The following is a 27,400-nucleotide window of genomic DNA, read 5'->3' on the forward strand; positions in this document are numbered from 1 at the left end:
ATCTTAAAGCAGCACTTACACTGGGAGGAGAAGTGGAATAAGAAGAAGGTAAAGTCGAAGAAGAAGAAGGAGAAGAAGAAGAAGAAAAAGAAGAAGAAGAAGGAAGAGGGAAGGAGAAGAAGAAGAAAAAAAGAAGAAGAAGAAAAAGAAGATAATGATGAAGAAGAAAAGTTCCTAGCAAATTGGAATGTTATTATCAATCAGGATTAAGGAACAATTGTATAGAGGTTTTTTTATGTACGATCAAATGCCAAACAGTAACGTTGGGTCCACCCCGTTCTATTCACTGACAGTCATTATGGATGTACATATATATGTATAAATACATATATATTTATAAACTAAAAACTAACATTAACTTAAAGATTAGTATTTAGACGAAGCAAGCAAGCAGTCGTTAACGTTTCCTGATATATGTTTATTACTTCCATGAAGAATATATATATATTCGATTTCTTTGGCATTTTCTTCGTCTACATGTTTCACTTTCAGTTTTCAGTTTTATTTATTTTACATCTCTCATAAAAACATTCAAATAACAAATACAGTATAAAAACATATTTATACAAATACCTTTGAATATATGTATTTTAAATTGATGCGTCGTTGTTTTCAGCTTATTTGAATAAAGTTGGATTTTTATTGAAGTCGAAGGAGGGGGGGGGGGCAAACTTACAAGAGAGTAGCCTGACTCTGTCGGCTCAATATGTGTTCGGGAAAGAGCTCTAGATTGTGAAGCTGAATGTATGTGTAGAGACCGGCAAGCTTGTTTAGAGCCTTCTCTATATCTTGATCTACTGCCATTGTTGTATGGGCGAGTCCCTTCAATCTGTCTCTCAATGTTTCCGTCAGGCCGAAAGCAGATAGCGAGGTTCTGGTGCGTTCATTGGACAAATTCCTTCGTCAGGCATGTTGGGAGAGTACAGAAAGGATAAAGAAAATGACAAAAAGATAGTATATATGAGCAAAACTATTGGCCGCTCTGTGAGAAGACTAGGGGCCCGTTTTATAAAGAGTTATGTTGTAACGTTGTCATTATGACAACTACCATGGTAACCTTGATTATGATTGGCTGCTGAGCCCTGTTACCATGGTAGTTGCCATTATGCCAAAAATACAACAGATGCAAGTCCTTTATGAAACAGGTCCCAGCTTTGGCGGAGGAGCAAAACATCTTAAAAAAGAAGATATCGAGTTAAGTGATTTAAAACTCAAATTCTTGCAAGGATCTTATTATACGAAAAAATATGATATGTAAATATTTCCATTTTCTTTCATGTTCCTTTTTTTCACCGTTGTAGAACTTTTCTAAGAGGCTATGGTTCTTGCTCCCACCCACTCTTATTTTCAGCTGGGTGAGCTAACTTACATACATCGCACAGATGATGGAGTTGGTGCAGTTGGAGTAGGCACACACAGCACTCCTGCAATTGGATGATAAAAGTATAGTAATGTTTTGATGAGTTTAGCGAGCATTAAGGTTAATTTTTAATGGTCAGATCTTAAACATGGAGAACATCGCTTCTTTGCTTAGCAATAAAGTTCACATTTTGCAATTTACTTTATAATGTATTCCATTGGCTAAAAGGGTCAATGAAAAGTTTTCTGACCAAGGATATAAGGGAAGCATGATGTTAGAAAACGCCTTTCCCCCTTTTTCTGACTGATGCAACCGATTGATGTACATGCAAATGCATGAGCTGAGGAGAAAGACTACAATATGTAACTTATAACTAAGAACTTTGCTTAGGGGATATATATGCATAAATCATTCCTTAAAAAAAAAACATCATAAACAATAATGTAAGAGTGCTAAGCATTATAGTATCAGATAATTATTCATTTAAGGCTTATCATCTAAAAGACTTTAACAACTGCACATTGAATCTTCCATGTTAAACGGTGTATATTGCAATTTGCACTGAACTGGTCAAGTCTAGTCAAATCTGAAGTCTAAAAATGAAAACAAATAAAAATATCCATGGGATGTTGCAACTACACTGCAAAAACTGACAGGTATCTATATCTGTCCACACAAGAGAGATGTTGAAACAACATCAGTTAAGAATCAAACCGACATTTTTTAATGGTCACGTTTTGCTAAAATGCCCTTTGGTGTTAGCCTAAGGGCCCCCACACCTAACCGAATTGCCTAAAAGCCCCCTCACACCTGACCGAATGTAGGCGGGCGAAGAGTGACGAATGGGAAAAATGCACGAAATGCACGCGAATCCAACGAATTCAAATAAAAGTTTCCGTCAAATCATGCGACCAGTAACTATTGTCAAATCTTATCAACGAACGGTAAGCTAAGGATAAATATGACATGGAAAGGATATAGATTTGGTTCACCTCTTTGAGTAAATTGCAGCCGAATGCGAGCAAAGGGTTGATATAACCTAATAAGACGAACGAACAGTAAGCAATGGTTTCATATGGCGTGTGATTAGAAACGAAGACGAGGGAATAGATCTCGCGTTCATGTACGTTTGTGTCATCGTGTTGCTTTGTTAACATGGTGAAGAATTCTTTCGAGATCGGTCTAGTTTGGCAAAAGCGCGATGAGGGACTATGTGCGACAATAACACACGAGCGATAAACATGATAAACGAAAGATAACCGCACATTAAATAAGAAATGTGAACTCAAACAGATGACCAAGGATTTTCAATTCGTCGTGAAATTTTAAACGTGTTCAAAATTTCCGCGCGAATATGAATAATCGCAGCTGTTAGTTCAGGTGTACGAACCCAAGCACGAAGGGTAAATATGATTTAATATCAGTTACCATTGAAAACGATTTTGTAAAAAAATGCCTTTCGCCAGGCATCGCAAGGCATATTTCAGGCAATTCGGTACCTTGCGATGGCTGCCGAAAGGCATTTTTTAAACATTTTTTTTTGTCAATGGTTACTGATGAAGAATCATATTTACCCTTAGTGTTTGGGTTCTTTCACCTTCTAAACTAACGACTGCGATTATTTAAATGCGCGTAGAAATTTTGAACACGTTTAATATTTCCCGACGAATTGAAAAATCGTTGGTCATCTGTTTATTGAGTCTGCGGTAATCGTTCGTTTTTTTGGTAGGTCCACGGTTTATCGTTCGTGTGTTATAGTCCCTTATCGCGCTTTTAGTAAAATGGACCGATCTCAAAAAAACCCTTAACGAAGCAACACGGTGAGACAAACGTACAAGAACCGCGTCTGATCTATTCCCTCGTCTTCGTTTCTAATCGCACGCAATATTAAACCATTGCTCACTGTTCGTTCGTCTTATTGGGTTATATCAACCCTTCACTCGCCTTTGGCTGAAATTTACTGAAAGAGGGGAACCGAAAAATCGATATCCTTTGCACGTCATATTTATCCTTCGCTTAGCGTTCGTTGATAAAAATTGGCAATAGTTACTGTTCGCACGATTTGACGGAAATTGTAATTGAATTCGTTGAATTGCGCACATTTTTTTTTCTTCCCTTACATTCGGTCAGGTGTAAGGGGGCTTTAACGCCAAGTCGGTGTTGTTACAGCGCCCCTCTGGTGTGGACCGATGTAGATACTTGTCACGACACGACACATGATTTTGGCGTTATATTTACCAATTCCAGCCTAGCCCACATTTCCTCATGAAAGCACACATTTCCTTGTTTGGTGCTAGTTAACACTTGTACGACTGTGTACGCCTTAGTTACAGTAAACACGTTCGAGTTTTTTTTTTCATGTCCGGGAATCATACATCGATCGTTATCCGATCTCCGTTTTATTTCGTAGTCATAGTCTGTTCTACAGACTTAACAAAGCACATTTACATATATACCCGTCACAAACAGGCTGGTGTTAAACTAACACCGGCGTTTTTTGGTCAGTGTAAGAAATAATTATATTATAACAATCAGTTCAATCGCACTGTTTAATATGTCTTTCCCTCACAAAAAAAATAAAAGCAAAAAATAAATCAGTAAAAATAAATACAATTAAACTAGATAAGGAAATAAATGAATAAATGAATAAATAATAAATATAATACATAAATCAAAACACACTTAACTGGAAATAAAGTTGAAGTAATCTAAAATATACATTTTCGGAAGCTAATCAAACTTATTTTGAGATCGCTATCTCAAGTGGATTTCGGTATGTACACAAACGCACAGTGAGACAAATGTGTTTGATATAAAATGAGGTGAGTCGAACATTTTTGTTTCTAGTTACCTTGATACCATCCCGCAGTCACGCAGATATCAACAGCTGGTATGCACTTAGTTTCTGTGTTGTTGTTTGAAAAAAAAGAAAACGAAAACATGCATTACTCATCATGATCATAACGGCGATAATGGCAAGCGACACTTCTTCTTCTACTACTACTACTACTACTACTACTACTACTACTACTACCACTACTACTTCTACTACTACTCAGTATTATTTGTAATGATCTCAACCCTTTGATATTTTATAGTTTTAGACATACATTTATAACTGAAACTGAATGCCATTGTTTCAATTGATTTTCTATAATGCCATATTTATTTCACTGTTCAGTGTTTTTATCAATGAATAAATTATACAATTAGTAGTTTTGTAATAAGTAACTGTTCCCTTTTGATAACTTAAAATATTTTAATTTGATTCATATTATCATTTAAGTAACAATATTTGTTTATTTACGTTACTAAGTATTGTTATCTTTGACCTAGATTTTGACTTTATTTTCATGTATTGTATGATGATTTATGTTGTTCTTTCATCAGGTCGTTGATGACAAACAGTTTTATGCTGATCTGTTGTACCTGAATAAATATGTTCTAATAAATAAATAAATAAATGCTACTACTACTACTACTACTACTACTACTACTACTACTACTACTACTACTACTACTACTACTAATACTACTACTACTACTACTACTACTACTACTACTACCACCACCACCACCACTACTGCTATTTGTCTTGCTGTTGCTGCTGCTACCAGGTACTCCATCGGCTAATACTTCTACTACTACTACTACTACTACTACTACTACTACTACTACTACTACTACTACTACCACCACCACTACCACCACTACCACTACTAATACTACTACTACTACCACCACCACTACCACCACTACTAATACTAATACTAATACTACTACTACTACTACTACTACTACTCTACTACTACTACTACTACTACTCTACTACTACTACTACTACTACTATTACTCTACTACTATTACTACCACCACTACTTCTACTGCCACTACTACCAATACTACTACTACTCCTAATACTACTACTCTACTAATAATAAACTCCTATCACTACCGCTACAACTACAACTACCACTGCTGCTAACACAACCCCTAGTACTATCACCACCATTATACTACAACTACTTCTACCACAACTCATACTTCTATGAAAGGAAGAATCAATTTGACCACACCTTATAGGGGGTACATCTGAGTATAGTGTCGGTAAGGGCTGTAAAATGAAAGTATTCATTCAAGGGTCTCTAAAAGTAAGGTTTCGCACTAGAAAAAAGGAAATCCTCTCCCTCACCCGCGTATAAAATAACAAAGTAGAGGAAGCTAGGCATACTTTAAAATCCAAAAACATATCTATATGCCATCCAATTTTCATGAAATTTTACAGTAGCGTAGTGCCCCAATAATTTTAAATGATCTAGGTAAAGCAGATCCGGCAAAAATTCGATATTTTTGTTAGAAATATCACATTTTGTCATAGATTTTGATATAACATTCAGAATAGTTAACAATATTGCATTCGATTCTTCTCTCTTTCCTTTTCGTTTCTTCTTATTCTCGATCGTGATGTTTTAATTCAGTTTTTGAAGGGGGGGGGGGGCGCCCCAAGCCTCTCCCCATCTGGACGCCACTTAGATTTTGACATGGTTTGCATCCATAACATGATGAGAAGTAACTCTGCCATTAATGCCGGTTTCTTTAGTAATCATTTGGACTTCTCTTACTCTTGTAATATGAAATGTTCACTACTAAATTAGTATTTAGCTTTGATTAATACGATGGATCTTAGATAAAAAAATTTATTAAGTTCTTGGTGTCTGTATAGACAACAATAATAAATAAAATGACAATTTTAAAAAAAATGGTAAGTAGGGGTGAAATACCCACTTTAATCAACACGTAACCGCAATGTCGGCTATCAAAAGCAAACGTTACAAGTTCTTGAACAACGATATACCGTACTTCATTGTTAAGAAGAATAGTGCCGCATAGGCATATATTTCGTGGAAATATCCTTCATTTGGTTTTCCATTTAGATTATCGCCTATGTAATATCTGACACTAAATCAAATCAAGAGAAAGTTCTATCAAAGAAAACCACTTTAAGCATAGCAGTTTTTTAGGGAATTTTTTTTCGCGGAAGCGCAATGTTAGTGCATTGCTCTTATTCGTTGGATCAGGATGTGACCATCAAGTCATTAGAAAAAAAAATCTGCCTTACAGGAAGGAAATAAGCCGTTAAACTGAAAATGAATATACCAGAATCCTATTTAGTGGGATGTTGTTCGGAATTTCTCTACCTTAAAAAGAGACAATGGCTTGGTAAGGATAGTGAACCACTCCAAAGATTGTAATGTGGAAAGGGGTTTTTATTGATTTTAGCAGGCATTTCCCTTGACAATGTTTTTTTTCTTAATGCGTTCTCATTATCACCTAAGAGAATGAAAAGGGAAAGTGTAACATTAAGACATTAAATAATTAAAAAGAAGCGGACTTTGCAGGTTGCCTTGATTGACACCACCGAAGACCAATCTCGCATGTTTTTAACGTGCGATATTAACGTGGAATACTTTTGTCAAGCTGACCATTGTCGCGATGCATTATTATGATGAGGAATGAAAATTTGTGTTCAATTTTTTCTAGTATTTGAAATTCACGAAAAAGAGTTTAAGTAGCATATAAAAATCATAACAGCATACAACTTAAAATGTAGAATCGGATGTAAAATAAGACAGCTGTAACATTTCACAAAATGCTTATAAAACATAACACAGTTATATGCATTACGTTGTGATATGCAAATAAGAGTGGACGGTGTATCCTCTTCACTATTCCTTTTATATGTTATTGTTTAATTAAACCATATTTTATTTGTACACTTTTACTTATGCTAAGATGTTACTCTAATTCAATCAAATTAACTTATTATGAATGAGAAGATATTTATTCCAAAAGGAGCTAAATCCACTTTTGCATTTTTCTGTAAATTTCTTTATTTTTATTCACTTTCCCTGATCCACCGCTTTTTTTTCTTCAAATCTTTATATACATCGTAGTGCTCTCAATGTAAAAAAAAAACACAACTAAATCAAAAGCAGTTTTTAAGAATTTTTGAAAAAAATACTTTTCATGAATTAAGCCTCTTTTAAAACAAATCATTCGTAGATTATCAGATTATGTCAATGGAAACATGTTTAATATATGAAATTGAACACGAAACACATAAGCATTGCTAGCAGAGTATATTTCATATCTTCTATGACGTTTATTCATGAAAAAAATTACCAAAAAGATATTTTTTGACTATTCTAAGGAGGCTGCTATTTCAATATCTGATAAAAAAAAGTTAAATAAAAAAATATTCGGAAAAAAATAATGAATCTGGCTTATTGTCATAAAAAAGGCACTGATTATTAGAAGTTGTATCCACAATCATATCAATAATTTGCACAAACTTTATAGGTAAAGTAGCAAAACTAACCAATTTTGAATATATATCGTTGATTCAGTTTCTTTGGGGAATTAAAACTGTTTTTGGATTTAGCTCCTTTTGAAATAAAAATAAAATTTGCATAATTTGTTTTACCAACCCCCCCTTGTTGCACCCACAAATGTAATAACGCCCACAAATGTAATTTCACTTTACCCACAAATGTAATAACGCCCACAGATGTAATAACACTTTAACCACAAATGTAATAATTTCACCCACAAATGTAATAATGCAATTTACCCACAAATATAATAATTTTTGATCGCCCACAAATGTAATCATGACTTTACCCACAAATGTGATTAATTTGAAGGGATTTTTGGCGGATCCGTTCTAAACTAAAATCCTATATATAATAATGCGTGCATATAGCACAAAATGCAAAGTCTTTGTTCGAGATAAGTCCAAAGTCTTTTTACCAGACCCGGTTGTTTAAAAAAAATATTACATAAGTCCAAAGTCTTTTTTCCAGACCCAGTTGTTAAACAAATTATACGATATGTCCAAAGTCTTTTTTCAGACCCGGGTATTTCAAAAATTATAATATATATCCAAACTAAGATACGATAATGATATTCCAGTGGAATGAAAATGAGAATCAAGCTCAGTCTTTTTTCCAGACCCAGTTAATGAAGACTGTGGAACTAATGTCTGTAGTTGTGAATATATGCGCTAAGACTAAATTAAGAATCAAGCGTAATCTTGACCTGGTTACTTAAAACTAAAAACTAAACCCTATAGGAAGCATTCATGTAGCACAAAAATGCAAAGTCTTTTCTCTCGACCCGGTTACTTAAAACTAAAAACTAAACCCTATACTAATGCATTCATATAGCGCAAAGACATTTCTCCGGGTCATTTAAAACATTCATCAAATCTTTTTAAAAAGACCACACAATCTATTGATGTTATTGACATTCATCCAGACCAGATTATTTCAAAATAAGAAATGATTGGAAAAAAAGATCCTCCACTCTCGGTAATGATGAATTCAATGATAATATAGCATAGTCTTTCCTCCAAACCCAGTTATTCAAAATTATGAATTACATGTACATTTTCAAAACAGTATAAAGACCCCATAATCTTATTAATGCTGGATAACATGGACATATTCATGGAGCGTAGTCTTTCAGCCCGACCCAGTTTTATTTTTCAAAATTACGCTAATAGTAATAATAAAAAAATCAAAATCTAAGATCAAACAATCCTTTTACCTAAGAAATGTTTTAAAAAGAAGTTTAGAGCGTTGTCTTTAGTCCAGACCTAATCATTAAAACAAATACGCAAAAAAATCTTCTAACATAAGACCCTATCATATTCTTATTCTTGTGGAATAAGGCGAGTTTTAAAACGTACTCTTTTTTCAGACCTGGCTATTTAAAAAATGAATTTACAAAACTTCAAATCTAAGACCAATCTTCCAAAGTTACACCCAGTAAAGAAATATGTCTTTACCCCACACCCAGTTTTTTCAATAATACTAAGACCCCAACAAAACATTGCAATAATGCATGGGTAAAGCAAACATCCTTCTTCCAGACTTGTTTATTATTTGAAAAAAAATGAAATAGTTTTTACGAATATTCTAAAACGAAGACCCAATAATCTGATTACTGTGCAATAACACTAAGACCAATCGTCGAAGATCGACTTTCCTCCAGACACAATTATTTCAAGAATAAAAAAATCATTAAAACCCAACCCCAAACAACGAATCTAAGAACCAACAATCCTCCAAATTAAGACCATGTATGTAGAAAAGCACATGTTTAGTGCGTTGCCTTTATTCCAGACCCAGTCATTTAAAAATGATTTAAACAATCTTAAAAACATAAGACTTTGTCATATTCTTATTCTTGTGGAATAAGTGTGTGTGTGTGTGTGTATTTGAGTTTTGTCAGACGTGTATCAATCAGATATGATTATTTACGTCTGGGACCGACCTTTAACGTCACCATCCGAAAGACGTGACCAGGGCTCGAACCTCGAACCTCTGCATCAATTTGTAACTTCCCCACAGCTTGGATTACAGGCGCACGCCACAACGCCCAGTATTATTTCATCAACATTTATGTCCGACCTAAGACAAGTATTATGCTTAGTCTTTCTTCAAGACCCGGTAATTTAAAAGATAAACAAATATTGAAAAAAATCACAGCTTCAAAATTAAACCCAGTATAAATGCTTGGGTTTAGAGTAATGTCTTTACCCCTCACCCAGTTCTCTTAAAAATACAAATTAAGCGAAACATTAATCTTAAAACTTACACCCCAACATCTTCCAAACTATAAAACCCTTGTGATAACGCATACTTAATTTGACCAGACCAGCTTATCAAGAAAAAAAAAACAGAACAACAAAACAAACATTTAAAATTAAAACCCTCTTCCAGCCTAAGATCCTGTAATATATAATGTATTTAAACATTCACTTTTTCTTCGAGGCAAAGAAATTTATAATTAATAAAAACCATCAAAACTGAGAGACCGGGGAGCATTTCATGAAAGGAGTTGTCTGACGTTTAATCCGACAAGTCCCATTTGATCCAACACTAACCATGGAAGCACTGCATCTTAGCCAATCAACATCAAGGTCGGACATAAATGTTGATGAAATACTCCCACAATTATCTTATTCATGTTGAACAGGCACGAGAATAAGATTGAGTCTTAGTTATGAAGATTTCATTTATCTTATATTTGAAAATGACAAGGTCTGGAATAAAGAGAACTCTCTAAACTTTTATTTATTGAAGGTTATTAGTTTGAAGGATAGTTGGGTTTCAGATTCTGTTGTTCTTTTTAAAAATAATTTTTGTCATTTTGAAATAATTGGGTCTGGAGAAAGACTACACCATATTTCCATGCTATTCAATTTTGATAAGATTACAGGGTCTTTGTTTTGTTGTTGGTTGTTGTTGTGTTTCTTATGATTTTTATAACTGTGTCTGGAGGAAAGACCACGCTATATTTCCATGTTACTCAACATAAATAGGATCGTGGGTCTTTGTTTGCTTTTCTTTCTTTTATTATTACTAATTTATTATTATTATTCATCATGTGTTATTTGAAAGATCTGGGTCTGGATGAAAGACTATGCTATATTTCCATGTTATTAAACATTAATAAGAGGGTTGGGTTACTTTTTGCCTGATTCCACTAGTTTTAAATAACTGGGTCTGGAGAAAAGACTATGCTCGATTCTCAATTTTATTCCACTAGAATATCATTTTCGTATGTTAGTTTGGACGTATATTATAATTTTTGAAATAAACAGGTCTGGAAAAAAACTTTGGATTTATATAATATTTTTTTAATTAACTGGGTCTGGAAAAAAGACTTTGGACTGATATTGTAATTTTTTTTATTAACTGGGTCTGGAAAAAAGACTTTGGACTTATATAATAATTTTTGAAACAATCAGGTATGGAAAAAAGACTTTGGACTGATATAATAATTTTGGATTAACCGGGTCTGGAAAAAAGACTTTGGACTTATACAATATTTTTTTTATTTAACTGGGTCTGGAAACAAGACTTTGAACTGATATTATGATTTTTTAATTAACTGGGTCTGGAAAAAAGACTTTGGACTTATATACTAGCTTTTTAAACAACCGGATCTGGAAAAAAGACTTTGGACTTATCCCCAAGAAAGACTGTGCACTTTTGTGCTATATGAATGCATTCCTATGAGGATTTTAGTTTAGAACGGATTCGTAAAAAATCCCTTCAAATTTATTACATTTGTGGGTAAAGTCATTATTACATTTGTGGGCGATCAAAAATTATTACATTTGTGGGTAAAGTGCATTATTACATTTGTGGGCGAAATTACTACATTTGTGGGTAAAGTATTATTACATTTGTGGGCGTTATTACATTTGTGGGCGATTATTACATTTGTGGGTGTAACACCCCTTCCCCCGAAAAAGGGATATGATGAACTTGTTTTCCACGTGTAAGATACTTCTATTGATATACTAAAAAAAATATTGATTTGAATTCTTACCATCATTGGAATCAAGAAAGCAATGTCCTGTTACACACGTTTCCTCTTCAGGAAGCAATGGTAATGAATCTGTAAAGACATTGATGTAACACATGTTTATGTTTTTTTTAGTATTTAACTTATTTCCTTCTTCAAAATGGTTTCAATTGTGTGTTTTTAGGTGTGCATTTCCATCAGCCAATCTCGCTCACACCCCTCTCTGTATTTCTTTATTTCTTTATTTCTTTCTTTCCTTTCCTTTCCTTTCCTTTTCTTTCTTTCTTTCTTTCTTTCTTTCTTTTTCTTTCTTTCTTTCTTTTTTTCTTTCTTCCTTTCTTTCTTTCTTTCTTTCTTTCTTTTTTCCTTTCTTTCTTTCTTTCTTTCTCTCTTTCTCTCTTTCTTTCTTTCTTTTCTTTCTTTCTTTCTTTCTCTCTCTCTTTCTTTCTTTCTTTCCTTCTTTTCTTTCTTTCTTTCTTTCTTTCCTTCCTTTCCTTCAGATGTTTAGATGTCATCAGCACAAGTGGGTTACATAAAAGATTTTACTTCGTGATTATATTATAGTTGAGGTCTAAACACTTCGAGCAAGGCCGGTACAAGATCTACATCATAGCCTTAAAGCTTTGAGTCTATAATCTTCATCTGAATCGTATGTAGAAAGAAATTTGTTTGCTGGCTGGGTTGAAGGAGGGGGGGGGGGGATGCACACACAACGACGTTCAATCCAGGGCCCAGTCTTACAAAGAGCTACGATTAATCCGATCAATCGTAACTCTATGGAAATCGATCAGTGTAATATTTTTTTTCTACGAAACATCTGCACAATGTCCTTTCTATGCAAAGAGAATAGCAGTGAATTTTCAAGAAAACAATGAATGCATGAACATACATCATAACTAGAAAATATTGTGAACGATCATGCGTAATAGATGTTGACGTTGCTGGCCGTCCATAGTTGCGATTGATATGGTCAATCGTAACTCTTTGTAAGACGGCGCCCAGGTGTGGCTGACGATGAGGGCTTCAGCGCAGGCGCGTGCGAGGTGATCTGCGTCTGGTTGGTAGAAAAAAAATAAAAAAGAAGAAAGAATACAACTATTTGAAAATTTATGATTGACGGTTCATTGTTTTATATGAAATTAACTAACACACACATTTGCATCTAAGGCAAGATATATTATCTTCGGGAAGAAGCCTAACTTTGGTATTCGTCCGATATGTACACCCATGCGCAATCGTGCAACGCGGGTCGTGTCAGGAAGCTACAAGAGTACAGGGGCCTGTTGCATGAAATGGTCTTTCGTAGAACCATTCTACGTAAGAACGAGATATCGCTCAACTGTTTCACAAAGCCGATTTGAGCGATACGAAGAATGGTCCTTGGAAAGACACCTCCAGACATGTCCTACGTAGGCATGATCTTCTTTGCACACCGCCCGCCACCGTCGGCATTGAGAGAAAACGCGTTTACGGCAAGCCACTCTGACATATCACCTTTAAACATATTTTTAGGGGGTTGATGATGGATTTTATCTGGGATGGCGCCAAGTTATCTTTTATATGGGGGCTAGTTGTCATCAATTTCACGTCGACTAGACGACCAAAAACGGATGTCATTTTAACTTCTCGGGGTAATGTAGGCCCAAATATTTTTAAATATGTTTTCTTTTATTCTCCCTCTGTCCTATATCCCACCCCTTTTCCATAAAAAAATAAACTTGAACTATCGAAATGGGCGACACTATCTCTCTGACCCCTCATGCTTTCTCATAAATAATTCAACAACATGAAAACAAACTTCTTTAAAAGAAATAATATAAGGAAAAAGGGCATGTTTATAGCGTTAAGCAAAAAACAAAGAAAAAAAAAACGATACAAAACTAAGATGTTAAACATTATTTTTTGATGAGATTAATTTTAATCAATGAAAATTAATTCTTGGATTTGGGATAACTTGAGATGTGAAACAGTGACACAAAACAAAAATCTGCAGTATCAAAATAGCTCATTCTAAGATACAGATTAGGCTTAGCTCACGAATCCATCACAATCGCTACAAAAATTGATGAAGATAAGTTCATCAAATAAAATATTATGGAAAATCCATACAAAGAAGCACATTTTAAATCATAGGGTGGCCCCTTTCGGCTCCTATGTCATGTTAAAAGGATCACGGTAGTCTCTACTCCTCCCTTACTTAACTTTGAAATATTGTACATATATATTTTGTATATTCTTAAACCTTATATAAACTTCAAAAAAATTAAGTGATCAACTTTAGATATGACCAACGTTAATATGATCGTTGTAATTTTTAGCATTGTTCCTGTTAATACTATTTTCTCCATTGTGGATTGCACAACTTTTTCTATGTTTTAGTTAGTATTGCAAAGCACTACTTTATTTACTTGGCCATGTTTGCAGCAATTTTCATATTTTCCTTGTCTTCGGTTACTCTTCATGCATCTGAGGTACTCTATAAACACTCGTATTTCTTGCGTTATATCTGACAAATCAATAAATAAATTAGATTTTTCACACGCAGCCTCTCATATTTTCCCTTTTAGTCTCGTACAATCAGACACTGTTGATATTGTTTACTCCATTCAAGCCCTATATTTACCTCAACAAATAACATATTAACGCATAATTTGCAAAATTACAATTAAATGTAAGTATTCTATAAAAATACAAAATATTGAACTAATAAAATGTTGAAATTACTTCGTCAAATCAATTTTATACCGGACAAGGGTCTCTTTCGTTGAAATATCAATGAAAGGTGTCTCTAAAAGGACATCGTGTTCTAAATAAGGGAAATAATGAAAAATTCGATTTTATTCAGTTATGTTTGTGAATCTTTGAGGTTTTTTCTCTTTTTACCTCATAAAGTAAGCTCCATACATCAATTCTACAATCAGTAATAAATAAAACATCATTTGATCTCCTTTTATTGAAATAAATGATTTTATGAAAAGTCGTCATTCCGAAATAAAAGGTTCAGGTGACGATGAAGACTAAATATTTTTCCGATAATATCGATGTCAAACGATGTCGCGGACTTGGAAGACAAAATTGCCTTCGTGAAACGGAAAGCGCTGATTTGCCGCCAATCTTCCTATCTCGGAAGAATGGTCCTAGGACGTTCCGACGTATCGCTCATCTCGTCATGCAACAGGCCCCCGGTATTGCATCAGCATTCTCCTACTTACCATTTATGCTGAGAAGGGTACACTGCTCGCAACTATTCTGACAGACAGGTAATATTTCTCCTGGGTAAGATTCGCAAGCCCTTGACTGGCCCATTCTTTGCAATTAGGATTGACGTCTTGGCAATCTGGGTGTAAAAAGGAGGGTCGATCATACTGATTGGAAAACAATATACCATAGTTGCAATCATCTTCAATCCTGAACCAATATACATGTTTACATCACAATGCCTGATGAGACCTATGGGGTTTAAGACTCGGCCAATGTTTCCTTGCCCCCCCCCAAAAAAAAAAAATAGATAAATAAATTAATAAATGAAAAATAAAAAATAAAAAAATAAATAAATAAAAAAATAAATAACAAAATAAAAATAAAATCAAAATAAAAATAAAAATAAAAAAAATATATAAATAAATGAAATAAAAAAACGGTTCCTGATTTGTACATTGCAGGTCTATGCACTCTAAAAACACTGAATATTTTTTTTTTCGCAATATTGGGTAGAAAGGGAACATGCATATTTGCTGGGTATTTTTATTACCCTATATTGGGCTATTTCAACGGAACACTGCGTAAAATGTACCAAACCAACATGCATGTTGTCTTTTTACCCGATATTGAGTAAACCTTTTTTTTCTTCGGAGTGATGATGATACCAAGAATTACTTTTCTTTAAGTCAGCCCAAGGAATAGTTTCTTTAGTTACAGTTTCAGGTTGACTTATTTATGATATATCTCATAAAAAAACACATTAATGATGAAAAAGTGCAATACAATAATTAAATATACATAGAACTATGGTAATAGTATTTGCAAATGAAGATTATAGACTCACATAGAAAAGTCTAGAAGTTAAAGGAGAAAACTATTGGTATTGGTATTGGTATTTATTTTCCATATCACAATGTTAAAAAGAACAATACAATGTAAATGTATGTACATAATAAAAATCGAAAGTGAGATGGCTGGATTAACCCACTCAGCTTTGTTAATGTAACAAAGCTGTTCTTCCTTGGGGTCCAGAAAATATGTAACAACAGTTACTGTACATAACATATGATATAACAACAGTTACTGTACATGACATAACATAGAATTAAACATAATAATTTAACTAAACAATAATGAAAAACAGTAAAAAGAATACAAGAGAATACATCTATACCCTATAACGCGACCCCCCCCCCATCCCCACCCGCCCACTTGTCGCTAGTATTTCTTTTAAAGGTCAGGGCAAGACTGAATTAACTTATTTAAATTTTTATAAAAAAGTAAATAGGCTATTTGACAATTTTATTGTAGATGGTAGGTTATTATATTCTTGTGATCCTCTATATAAGAACGTTCTTCGACAGCATTCACTCTTGGGTTTGGGGATTTTAATATTTCCTTGCGATCGGAGAGAATACGAATGATTACAATATTGAAAAGACTCTGCTAAATAAGGTGGGGCTAAGTTATGAAGGGATTTGTATACCATTATGTTTAAATGTGATTTACGCCTTGATTTGAGAGACTGCCATCCTAGTTTTATATGAATATCATTGTTTGAAACGTGATTAAACGGATTTATTTTTAAAATGAGACGTCCGGCCCTATTTTGTAATTTTTGCAAACGTTCAGTGTGTTTTTTGCTTGCCGAATCATAAACAATATCTGCATAATCAAAAAGTGGAAGGATAATAGAATTGTAAACCATCTTCAGATTGGATTCTGATATAAAATGTCTAAGACGGGCCAGAAAGCTGACTACCTTACTAATTTTAGTGCACATTTCGTCAATGTGTATATTCCATTTTAACTTTGGATCAAGGTATATTCCCAGATATTTAATAGTATTTCGTTGATCAATACGTTTACCAGATATAGTTACATTTAAAATATCACATTTAGATAGCATTTTCCCAGTTCCAAATAACATGCAAATGGTTTTATTAACATTAAGACTTAGTTTATTACAACATAACCAGTTATGAATTTTACGGAGATCAAAATTTATATTTTTTCAATAATATCAACATTTCCATGAGAAAAATACAACACTGTATCATCTGCATATAAATGCAATTTGCAGTTTTTTACTTGTGTTATGAGATCATTTATGTAAATTGTAAATAAAATTGGTCCAAGTATGGAGCCCTGAGGAATTCCATAGTTTATATATGATATATTTGATATTACAGAATCTATTAAAGTACACATCTTCCTATTGTACAAGTAACTTTCGAACCAGCGTAAGGCGTCCGTCGAAACACCAATTCTTGAGAGTTTTCTAATAAGTATTGTAGTATCTACGGTGTCAAAAGCTTTTTTCAGGTCGATGAACACAGCACCAGTATAAAAGCCATTATCCATTTCTTTCAACCATTCATCGGTAACTAAACACGTTACAGTCGAATGCTTTTCGAATACTGTTGAGGACAAAGTATATTGTATTCTTTCATGTAAGATTTCAATTGATTACTAACAAGTTTCTCAAGAATTTTCGAAACAGTTGGTAAAATTGATATCGGTCTAAAATTAGAAGGGTCATCTTTGTTACCAGATTTAAATAATGGAATTACTTTAGCAATTTTAAACTGATTAGGAAAAACACAATCTAGTAGTGACTTATTAAAAAGATAAGTTAAAGAAGGAACTATAACAGCAGAAGATAATTTTAAAAACTGTGCTGTGATTCCATCAATTCCATAAGAAGGTTTATTTTTCAAGAGATTTATTTCTTTCAAAACAGCTACCTCTGATAATACTCTAAAATTGAAAGAAGATACGGCTTGATATTCTTGATTAGATATGGATTCATTTGTAATAGGAATTGTGGATGCTAAATAATTTCCAACGTTTGCAAAATACTCGTTAAATTTTTCACTTTTTTCGAACAAAGTTTCACTATCTCTTTGAAATGTATTTTTATTACTATTGGTGCGAGGTAATAAAGATGTCAATACTTTCCAGGTGTTACCAGAGTTTTCTTTTATTTTCAATATCTTTTCGGAATAATATTTTTTCTTTCTTTTCCTTATCTCAAAAGTAACATTATTTCTCAGTTTTCTGTATTCTTTCATCATTGTTTCATCTTTATTTTTCCAAGCTTTTCGCTTTAATTTATCTCTTTTTCTTATCAATTCAAAAATATATGAATTCATCCATGGAGACTTCTTATTACTAATTTTCTTGCTCTTGATAGGCATATGCTGGTTAACAACATTCATAAGTAAAGCCTCCCATTTACTGACTGCTTCACTGATACACGTACAATCAAGAATTTCATGCCAAGGTTGATTACTTAAATCATCTAAATAAGATTCTAAATCAAAACCAGAAAATTTTCTATAATTAATAATTCGAGAAGAATTTTCAGTCTTTGACTTCCATATTAAATAACTTAAAGAGTGATCACTCATTCCAACATGCAAAACACCATGTGATTTTATTTTCTCAATTGAGTTAGTTAACATATGGTCAATGAGTGTCATTGTTTTTGCTGTAATCCTGGTATAATCTGTTGTATTAATTTGCTGTAATGAAAATAAGTTATGTATATCACTTAAACGGTTTGAATCGGACGATCCAGATATTTTTAGTAAATCACAGTTTGTATCTCCCATGACAATGATTGAATAATTAAAAGTATCCAAGAATGATAACAAATTTTCATATTGAAGATATAAATGAACATTGCTATTAGGTGGTCTATACCAAGTAAGAAAAATGATTGGGTTAGAGAATTTTGGTCGAATAATTAATGGGATGATTTCTAAGGAATTTACAACATCATATTTAATAAGTTCAAAAGACAAAGAATTACGTATATACACGGCCACTCCGCCACCATTCCTATTTCTGTCTTTTCGAACAAGGTTAAAATTATCAATATTTAGTTCACTGTCAAAAATAGAATCATCAAGGAATGTTTCATTTAATGCAAGAAGATGAATATCGTTACTATGTAAAAACAATTTGATTTCATCTATATTACGGAGAAGACTCCGGACATTAAGATGAGCAAATTTAAGGCCTTTTCCTTTCAAACAGTCAACATTTAAATGATTTTGAACATTCATTACATGGGTGGAATCATAATCAGATATATCATGAACATTTTGAGTATCATTTAAAAAGTCAAAATCAGAGCTTGTATTTTAAAGTTTCTCTATTAATAATTGATCATATGTATTCAAATAGAAATTAAAGAGAGAGAGAGGAGAAAAAGAGAAGTAAATGCACTGAACAGAGATAGGGGAAAAGGAGATATAAGAGATGAGGTTGGATTGGTGATGTTTGAACAGGAACTTGTAGGGGACTGTTGGGTAATTATTTGGGTATGAGTTTAGGAAACAAATTTTGAAGTTGCGTTTAAATCAGTACATTAAACTGGAAGGTGTTAAAACGAGGTTGTCAAATATTATCGTGATCGTTGTATGATGTGAATAAGCAGTTCTTTAGCATTCATTTATACAGAAGGGTTAACAAATTTGCTTCGGAAATAGCATGTCATATGAATTTCACGTTTTAATATGTGAATTATTTTTTAGTTAGTTATAGTTATCCTCCTTATCATCATCATCATCATCATCACCACCATCTTTATTAACAACAGTAACAAGTATGCCATCTTTATCGTTATAGTAATCATAATGACATGGAATAAAATGATTTCAACGTCCTGGCAAAATGTCAAGTGTTTCCAACGTACCTGAGCATCTAACACCAGCCTCATTAAGATTAGAGCCGCACCCCATCGTCTGGAGCTCTAAGATACCCATGGGACATTCCAACAAGTTAGATTCATCCCGTTACACTGCAGCTCTAGTGGGTGGACCTTTAAAGAACTCGGCCCAAACTCCGAAAGTGACGTGGTACCAAGTGCCCCAGTGAAACCCAGGCTCCTGCAGATGACATGGGCGTCGTTGATGTCGAAGCTGTTGTCACAGAGTGTACCCCAAGTTCCATTAATGCGAACTTCGACTCTTCCCTCTCTTGGGGTAACTCCATTCCTAAGTCCGACATCTTGAACATATTTGAGACAACAATTTTATGCATGATTTTTATTACATTTTTTTTACATTACAATTTTTATCACATGAAACGATGATTGGTCATTTTGTTTTCCTCCAAGAACTAAATAAATGTATCGACAACTAATTTCATGAATTCATTGTTTATTTCTACATCTTATTAAATAATAACAACGGAAACATATAATTTACATCTAAAAAATTAAAGTTATAATTTCATGAAATGGCATGATAAAATGTGTGGATGTGCCATCATCACACCATCTGCTAAATGTTCATGATTACGTGCATTATAATATTGTCAAAGTGTAAAATTTCGTCAGTCGTTGTCAGATTTAGATGAAATTTTTAGCATTTTACTCGGTGAATTAAATTTTATTCAATTATAAACAATACTAGACGTATTAATTCGCTCAATAGAATATATTCAAGTACCGTCACTGCAAGAATGCCGGTTTAAGAAAAAAAAAACAGCCAGATATAAATATATATATATATATATATATGTGCGTGTGTGTGTTTGTTTGTGTGTCCACACTAGGGAGGTGTTAAAACATCGGTTTTGTGTTAGACTAACATTAATTAGTGCTAAACCAATGCTGGTTCGTTTCTTAAATTGTGTTGTTTCAACACTTCTTTGGTGTTTTCTGATATGTAGATACCCGGCTGGTGTTAAATCAACACCGTTGTTTTTGCAGTGCTTAAGCTTTAAATTTATCGATAAAATAGTGATGTCGAGGTGTACATCCTTAAATGGTAACTCGTCGGTCGAGGTCTTTCCATACCAGCACAAATAAAGCCAGACGCGTCATGAAAATCACACCAGTATCATTATTCTTGTTTGTCATTATTATCCCCTGACAATCAATTCAAAAAATCTATGTTTTAAATTGCCCTAAATGGATGGCGATCATCTCGAAACCGTGTTTTGGAGACCAGCCGTGGCCTGGCTGGATTGTAAAATGACGGTATATATGGAACCAGAATTTAAAATGAATCAACTTTCAAAACTTTGATACAATTCTACATAAGTTATATCTGCTCTACATTTGCAATAACTTCACTAAATCAAATCGTATTGCATAACGACTCGTTTTAAAGGGGAAGTTCACCCTGACAAAAAGTTTATTGTAAAAATAGCAGAAAAAATAATAAAAAATATTGCCGAAGGTTTGAGAAAAATTCATCAAATAATTAAAAAGTTATTAGAATTTCAATTATTTGATTTGTGACGTCATATGCGAGCAGCATTCCTACATAGCGAATGGTAAAAAATCAATGAAATGTCATTTTCTCAGAAAATTGAAAATGGTTTTCACTTTAACTTTTGTATATCAATAGACAAATCATTTCACACCCGATCATGAAAAGAAAACAAAATTAAATCATCAGGAACCATACAAAATTTGAAATTCATGCATTTTATATTACATAACACATGGGGCAGCTGCTCGTTTATGACGTCACAAATCCCAAATTTTGAACTCTAATAACTTTCTTACTCTTTAACAGATTTTCTTCAAACCTTCACCAATATTTTGTACTATGTTTTCTGCTATTTTTACAACAAAGTTTTCTTTAGGGTGAACTTCCCCTTTAAGTCTTGCTAGTCTTTTTAGGGTAATTTGAAACATCATTTTTATTCTTCTCTTATAGCGGGCTTAATTAATTTCTGAGAATGGTGATGATAAATATTCTGTTGCTTTAAATTTCCATTTGCTTATTCCACAATTTGATAACTGCATGGATACTGTACGTACAATTTAGACGCAATAACAATTATTTTTAGGATTCGCCGTAGAAATACGTTATGTAGGCGTACGAATAAAATCTGCACAACGGTATTTGTGCAGTATTTTTTGGTTAAGCATGGCCAGGATTTTTATTACCTAACCAGGGAAATAGTGTAGCCGTGCTATACCTGAAATAAGAAAATGAACGAATCCTGAGAAGGTAGAGTTGGTGATTCATTAAGTGTATTAATCGGACTCTTTCACCCTCCACTGGCTTGACCCCCCTCCTAAACTAAAACGTTTATTTTTTTACGGTTCAGAAATAGAACTCCCGTAAAGAAGCAACGCGCAACAAACATGCAATTTAGTTTCTTTCAGAGGGTTAAATGATATTCTTAGCCGCAAACAAAAAAAAATAAAGGTAATATAACGTAACATTCATTTTCCTTAAGAAATGTTTGCACTATAATTTTAAATAATTTGCTATATTAGGGCAATGTTATATTGCGTCGAGTTTTGCAGTGTATAGACACAAACGCATAAAATCTTGACCCCATTGGTACTCTCATTGTTTCATTAAACTTGTTAATTACAAACATAATTTCAATGAAGGAAGATTTTCAATCAGCTGTTTTTAGGAAACTGTGCTTTCCAGTAGGTTCATTTTTCTTTCATTTCGTATTTCAGATTTTATTTAATATTGCAATAGTTTTTTTTATGTTGACAAAGAAACAAATCAATCAAATGACCATACTTGCTGCTTGGCTGAATACTATTCTTGTAAAGATCCAGACGGAGATTAACCGATGCGGAACATTCACCTTGGCCATGCTGGTTCTCCTGTTTATATTCAATAAACCCGGCCTTTCTACTACGACCTACACAGATACCAAGACTTGACGGAAACTTTAATTGATGCCTATCCACTCAATGACTGCCATCGAATACCATATGTACAGGTATGTTCAGAGTAGTCATCGAACGTAAGCGGATCATGGTACTGGTAGTTGCATTTATTACGGATGTTCAAGTTCACGGAAGAGGCGGTTAATATGACCCATTTTTTTTTTAATAAATGTTCTTAAAGCTCAATCCATATATATGTGTTGTGTGTGTGTGTATGTGTGTACATATATATTAAACGAGAGAGGCATGAATATTTGTGCCAATTGCTCCGATCATGGTTTGTAATATAAGTGTGAAGAGTATAATCGAGGAAGAAGGAAATATACACTATGTTGTAAAGCTTTTGGCTCAGGCCTACTTCAGTTTTAATTTGCTAACCAATAGTAGAACGAACATAACGTAAACAATAGTAAATTTAAGCACAACAAAAACAAAAATGCTAAATTTTATGGTAATTACACGGAATACCAAAGGATCATATCCAGCAGAAATGAAAAGTAAAGTAAGAAAGGCAAATTCTTCTGTAGTATCGTTTTGTTGTCTATGGTGGATGTGTTTACTCAGTAAAATGTATTAACAGCGAGCAAAGAGGGCTTACAAAAAATAAAGTAATATGAATACATTTCAACAGACCTGATAAACATTACAGGGTAGAAAACAATTGCTTAACGTAGGCTATATATGATATATGAATGAATAATATATATTTATATATATATATATATATATATATATATATATATATATATATATGTATATATATATATATATATATATACATGTATATATATATGAGGGAAAGTGGTAATGCATTGTACTTAGTTCCAACTGAGTTTATTTTGAAGTTCAAATTTTCGACGTAAAACAAACGTCACCTTCAGGGATACAATAAAGCTCGCAGTGACAAGAACTGAAATAGAAAATAAATAAATAATAAATAACTTATTGATAAATGAATTCAAAATAAATTTAAAGAAATAAATTTTTAAAAATACATAAATTTAAAACATTTTTTTCTATTTCAATAGTAATTGCCAGACCAACCTCGGATAAATAATTCCACCATACTTACTCAAAACTAGATTTGTAAATAAATGACGTCTTACAATTACTTCATAATGATATGGTAAATCAATGAATGATATGAAACCCCACACTGAGATTACACTATGAACGCATGTAAGGCTTGAAAATAGCTCAGCATTACACTGTTGTAAGCACGCGAATCACTCTGTGTTCAGGATGCCAAATCAGTGGGGATAAATGTGGTAAAATCATTATCTGAACTGTCACAGTGTGACAACACTATGGTCCGAATTCACAAAGGTGGTTTTGAAAACCACGGTTGAGTCCATGGTTTATGCAGATTTCTTGTATAAATTACGCTTAGTTTAGCGCTTATCGGGTGCGTATGTAAGAAATGTCCAATGCTAATGCGCGCTTATGTCACAGTGCGCCAAATTGACGCCTGTAACCATGGTTAGATGCGCTATTTTATTCATGAATCCACTGTTTGAAGAGTGGACTCATGAATAAAAACAGCGGACTCATGAATTTTACCATGATAACAGGCGTCAATTTGGCGCACTCTGACAAAAGCGCGCATCAGCATTGGACATTTCTTACATACGCGCCCGATAAGCGCTAAACTAAGCGTAATTTATACAAGAAATCTGCATAAACCATGGACTCAACCGTGGGTTTTCAAAACCACCTTTGTGAATTCGGGCCAATGAGTGTATACTATGAAGATAGGGTGTACACATATGTAGGTGAATATGTGGTTAAAAAGGGGGACTGAGGTCCCACACTGTGAACACTATGGACACATGGTTTACACATAGTCCAATGCATAACACACCGTGTTATGTGCGTGACCCTCTGTGTTCGGAATGCCAACTATAAGAATAATTATGTGGTTAACTATCACCGTGTTAACACTTGACCGACTTTTGGTTCAGAACCTAAAGCCGATGCAGAATCGGCTTTGGGTTAATCTTGTACTGCGTTTACACGCTGTTACGGCTTGCGGTTCAGAACCGCGAGCCGATGCAAAAACTTAAAATGATACGCACACCAACAATATACGTCATGATAAAACAACGCTTGATCCATGCGTTTACAATTACGTCACAATGGTAAAGTAAATGAAATGCGCACAAATTGCCGATGCAGAATCGGCTTTCTGTTTACACGTAGTAAAAAGGTCAAATTTTGCATTGGCTCGCGGTTCTGAACCTATTTGGTGGAGCAAAATTACCGGTTCTGAACCGCGAGCCGATGCAACTTAATCGCGTTTACACGCTATGAAAAAGCTGAGGCAAAAGCCGATTAAGTGTAAACACGGTACGTGTGACCTAAAGTACCACAGTTTATCATTTGTTGTAACAAACCAAAGATTTATATAAAAAGGAGCAAATGCTGAATTTATCGACAATGTAAAAGTTGTTAAAATATTGTTTTTTCTAACTGTGATCTTGTGGTAATTGATTAATACAGTTGCGGGAACTGAATTGTAAGCCTACCTAGCTTTCTTTTGCAAATATCTTAACCCCGTAGGGCGCCAGCTGGCACATGACTGCGATTTTCCGAATGGTAAGTTCCGTATTGACAAGCGCTGATCCATGCAGTTCCTCCAGTCAGACATCGTTTATCAAAGATATTTATTTTGTGTCTGGTACAAACTAAGGAAAGAGTGGGGAAACATGGCCGAATTTAGGAAAATATTTTTGCTCACAATTTTCATTGGGATCTTAACCAGGATAACATTCTGTCAAGAAACAAGTACGTTTAATTTCATTTTTTATTTAAACTTAATTATAAGGCAGTTAGAAGCCATTCGAATTAAGAATATTTTCAGATATTCATTTTCCAGAATTATCTATCATTTTGTTCATAAATGAGACTAAAATGTTTCAGTTTTTACTCAATTATTCACGCAATAAAGCGTAATTAGTATTTGATTGAAGGTTTAATCAAATTTCTTTTTTCCCTAATTCTTATCTTGTTTTAAGAACTTAAAAGGTTCTTTCGATTTTACATTTCTGTCCTCATTTGTATTACGTGGAATTTTTATCTTCCCCTTTTTCCTATCTATGTTTTATTCTTGTCTTCGTATCGGTTTTATTAATCGGTTGTGTCTGCTGATTTATCTCCCTTTTTACCACAAAGTATTGTGTTGATATGAACCATGTGGAAATAAAAGTTGCCCAGTCTATCAATGTGCGTATTGTCCACCAATGGTTAGCATTAACGTGTCTCTTTGGTTAATTGCCCAGTGGTGTAAAACCATGGTAAAACCACTTCGTATTTTTTTTGGGTTTGGTCTCATTTCACTTGGTTTAGTCCCACGTCCTCCATGTCCTCTAAAACTAGTTCGTCTACTCTGTCTAATTGTCATTTTATCCACTTACTTTTCTGTAATAGTATTCCACCTATGTATTACTAATTTAGTGTAACATCCACTTGGAAGCGGCGTGGTTTAGTGGTTCTGACTCTCGCCTTGTAATCAGAGGGTCGTGTGTTCGAATCCCACCAAGGTCTGGCATCCTTTGACAAGGCATCAATCCACACTTTGCCACCCTCACCAAGGTGCTAATTGGGTACCGGTAGGAAACAACCGGCATTGTGGTTGGTTAAGCAAATGTGCACCTAAAAAGCTGCTTGAAATGGCATGAATCCATGGACCGGGTAATGATAATTGTGAAGCGATTTGAGCAGTCGTAGATTGATAAAGTGCTATAAAGACATCCAATTATCATTAGTATCTAAAAGGGCTTATAAGAAATATGTAGACGCCCTGAAATTTACAGAACCATTGAGCCAATTTGAACTAGACAAATCAGCACTCCGAAGTGTAGTCACTATACACGCTCTCTAAGTGCGAAATTAGCACTTCATTTTTTAGAGTGTACCATGGTCTGAAGTTGTGGTTTAACTATAGACGGCCGATTGTAACCTAAATATCTAACGTTAGAGGTTCATAGTAACAGCTCATTCAACTCTCATATATCATTCCTAACTGCCTTGGGGAAGATAGATACAATATTTGTCTTCATTCTGTGTGATTGGAAAGTATATTGTAAAGCTTCCATCGATTGTTGAATTGTCGGTTTTATTGGTGGGATTATGACATGAATGATTTTGAGCTTGTTAACTTCTTTGTTTGCTTGCTCCATTTCCAGTGCAATGACAAAAACCAAGTAGAAAAATTCATTTCAACAATGGGAATGATATATTTGACTTTGAAAACAGAACAATGGGCAATAGCATTTTCCCACGGGCTGAGGTAAAAAAGGAAGTTGTTTAAAAGTATTCCATATTTTGGTCAATATAATTATGAAAACATCTCAATACGCCTGTATGTATATATTTTTTTGCATATATATATATTTTCTTGAAGGGGGGGGGGGGCCCCACACACATGAATCATTTCCATTGCTATGCCTACCGGAAATGTCCACCTTAATGAAAGTTAATTTGTAATAAAAATACAAACATCCAACATGCATAACAATAAGTATTTAATTAAAATCAGATGTAAAATAAGAAAGTTATGGCATTGTAAAGGTTAGCCTTATTTCACAAAAAAAATTATATGCACACACTGGTCGGTATGCAAGTGAGGAGACTGATGACGTAATCCACTCACTATTTCCTTTGAATTATTTCCTTTGAATTTTATTTTATTAAATCTGAAATATTTTGATTTTCTCATCACTGTCACGTGGAACAACAATTTCCCCCCTGAACATGTCGAATCAGCATTGTTCAATACTACATATATATATATA

General features: G+C 33.8%; 1 protein-coding gene and 1 pseudogene across 1 annotated transcript in view; one reads left to right on the plus strand and one right to left on the minus strand.

Moving 5' to 3' along the window:
- The window catches only part of LOC121421458, a 28,070-nt pseudogene extending 5,421 nt beyond the window's left edge, over positions 1-22,649 (minus strand).
- A 2,659-nt stretch (positions 22,650-25,308) lies between these two features.
- Positions 25,309-27,400, plus strand: part of LOC121421210 (putative DMBT1-like protein) — a 38,575-nt gene continuing 36,483 nt past the window's right edge. Inside the window, exon 1 of the mRNA XM_041615871.1 lies at positions 25,309-25,391. Within this exon, the coding sequence (XP_041471805.1) occupies positions 25,313-25,391 (79 nt within the window). The 5' untranslated portion in view covers positions 25,309-25,312. The remainder of the gene's footprint in view (positions 25,392-27,400) is intronic.

Source organism: Lytechinus variegatus, chromosome 9 (genome assembly GCF_018143015.1).
Source record: "Lytechinus variegatus isolate NC3 chromosome 9, Lvar_3.0, whole genome shotgun sequence".
In the NCBI taxonomy this organism is placed as follows: domain Eukaryota; kingdom Metazoa; phylum Echinodermata; class Echinoidea; order Temnopleuroida; family Toxopneustidae; genus Lytechinus; species Lytechinus variegatus.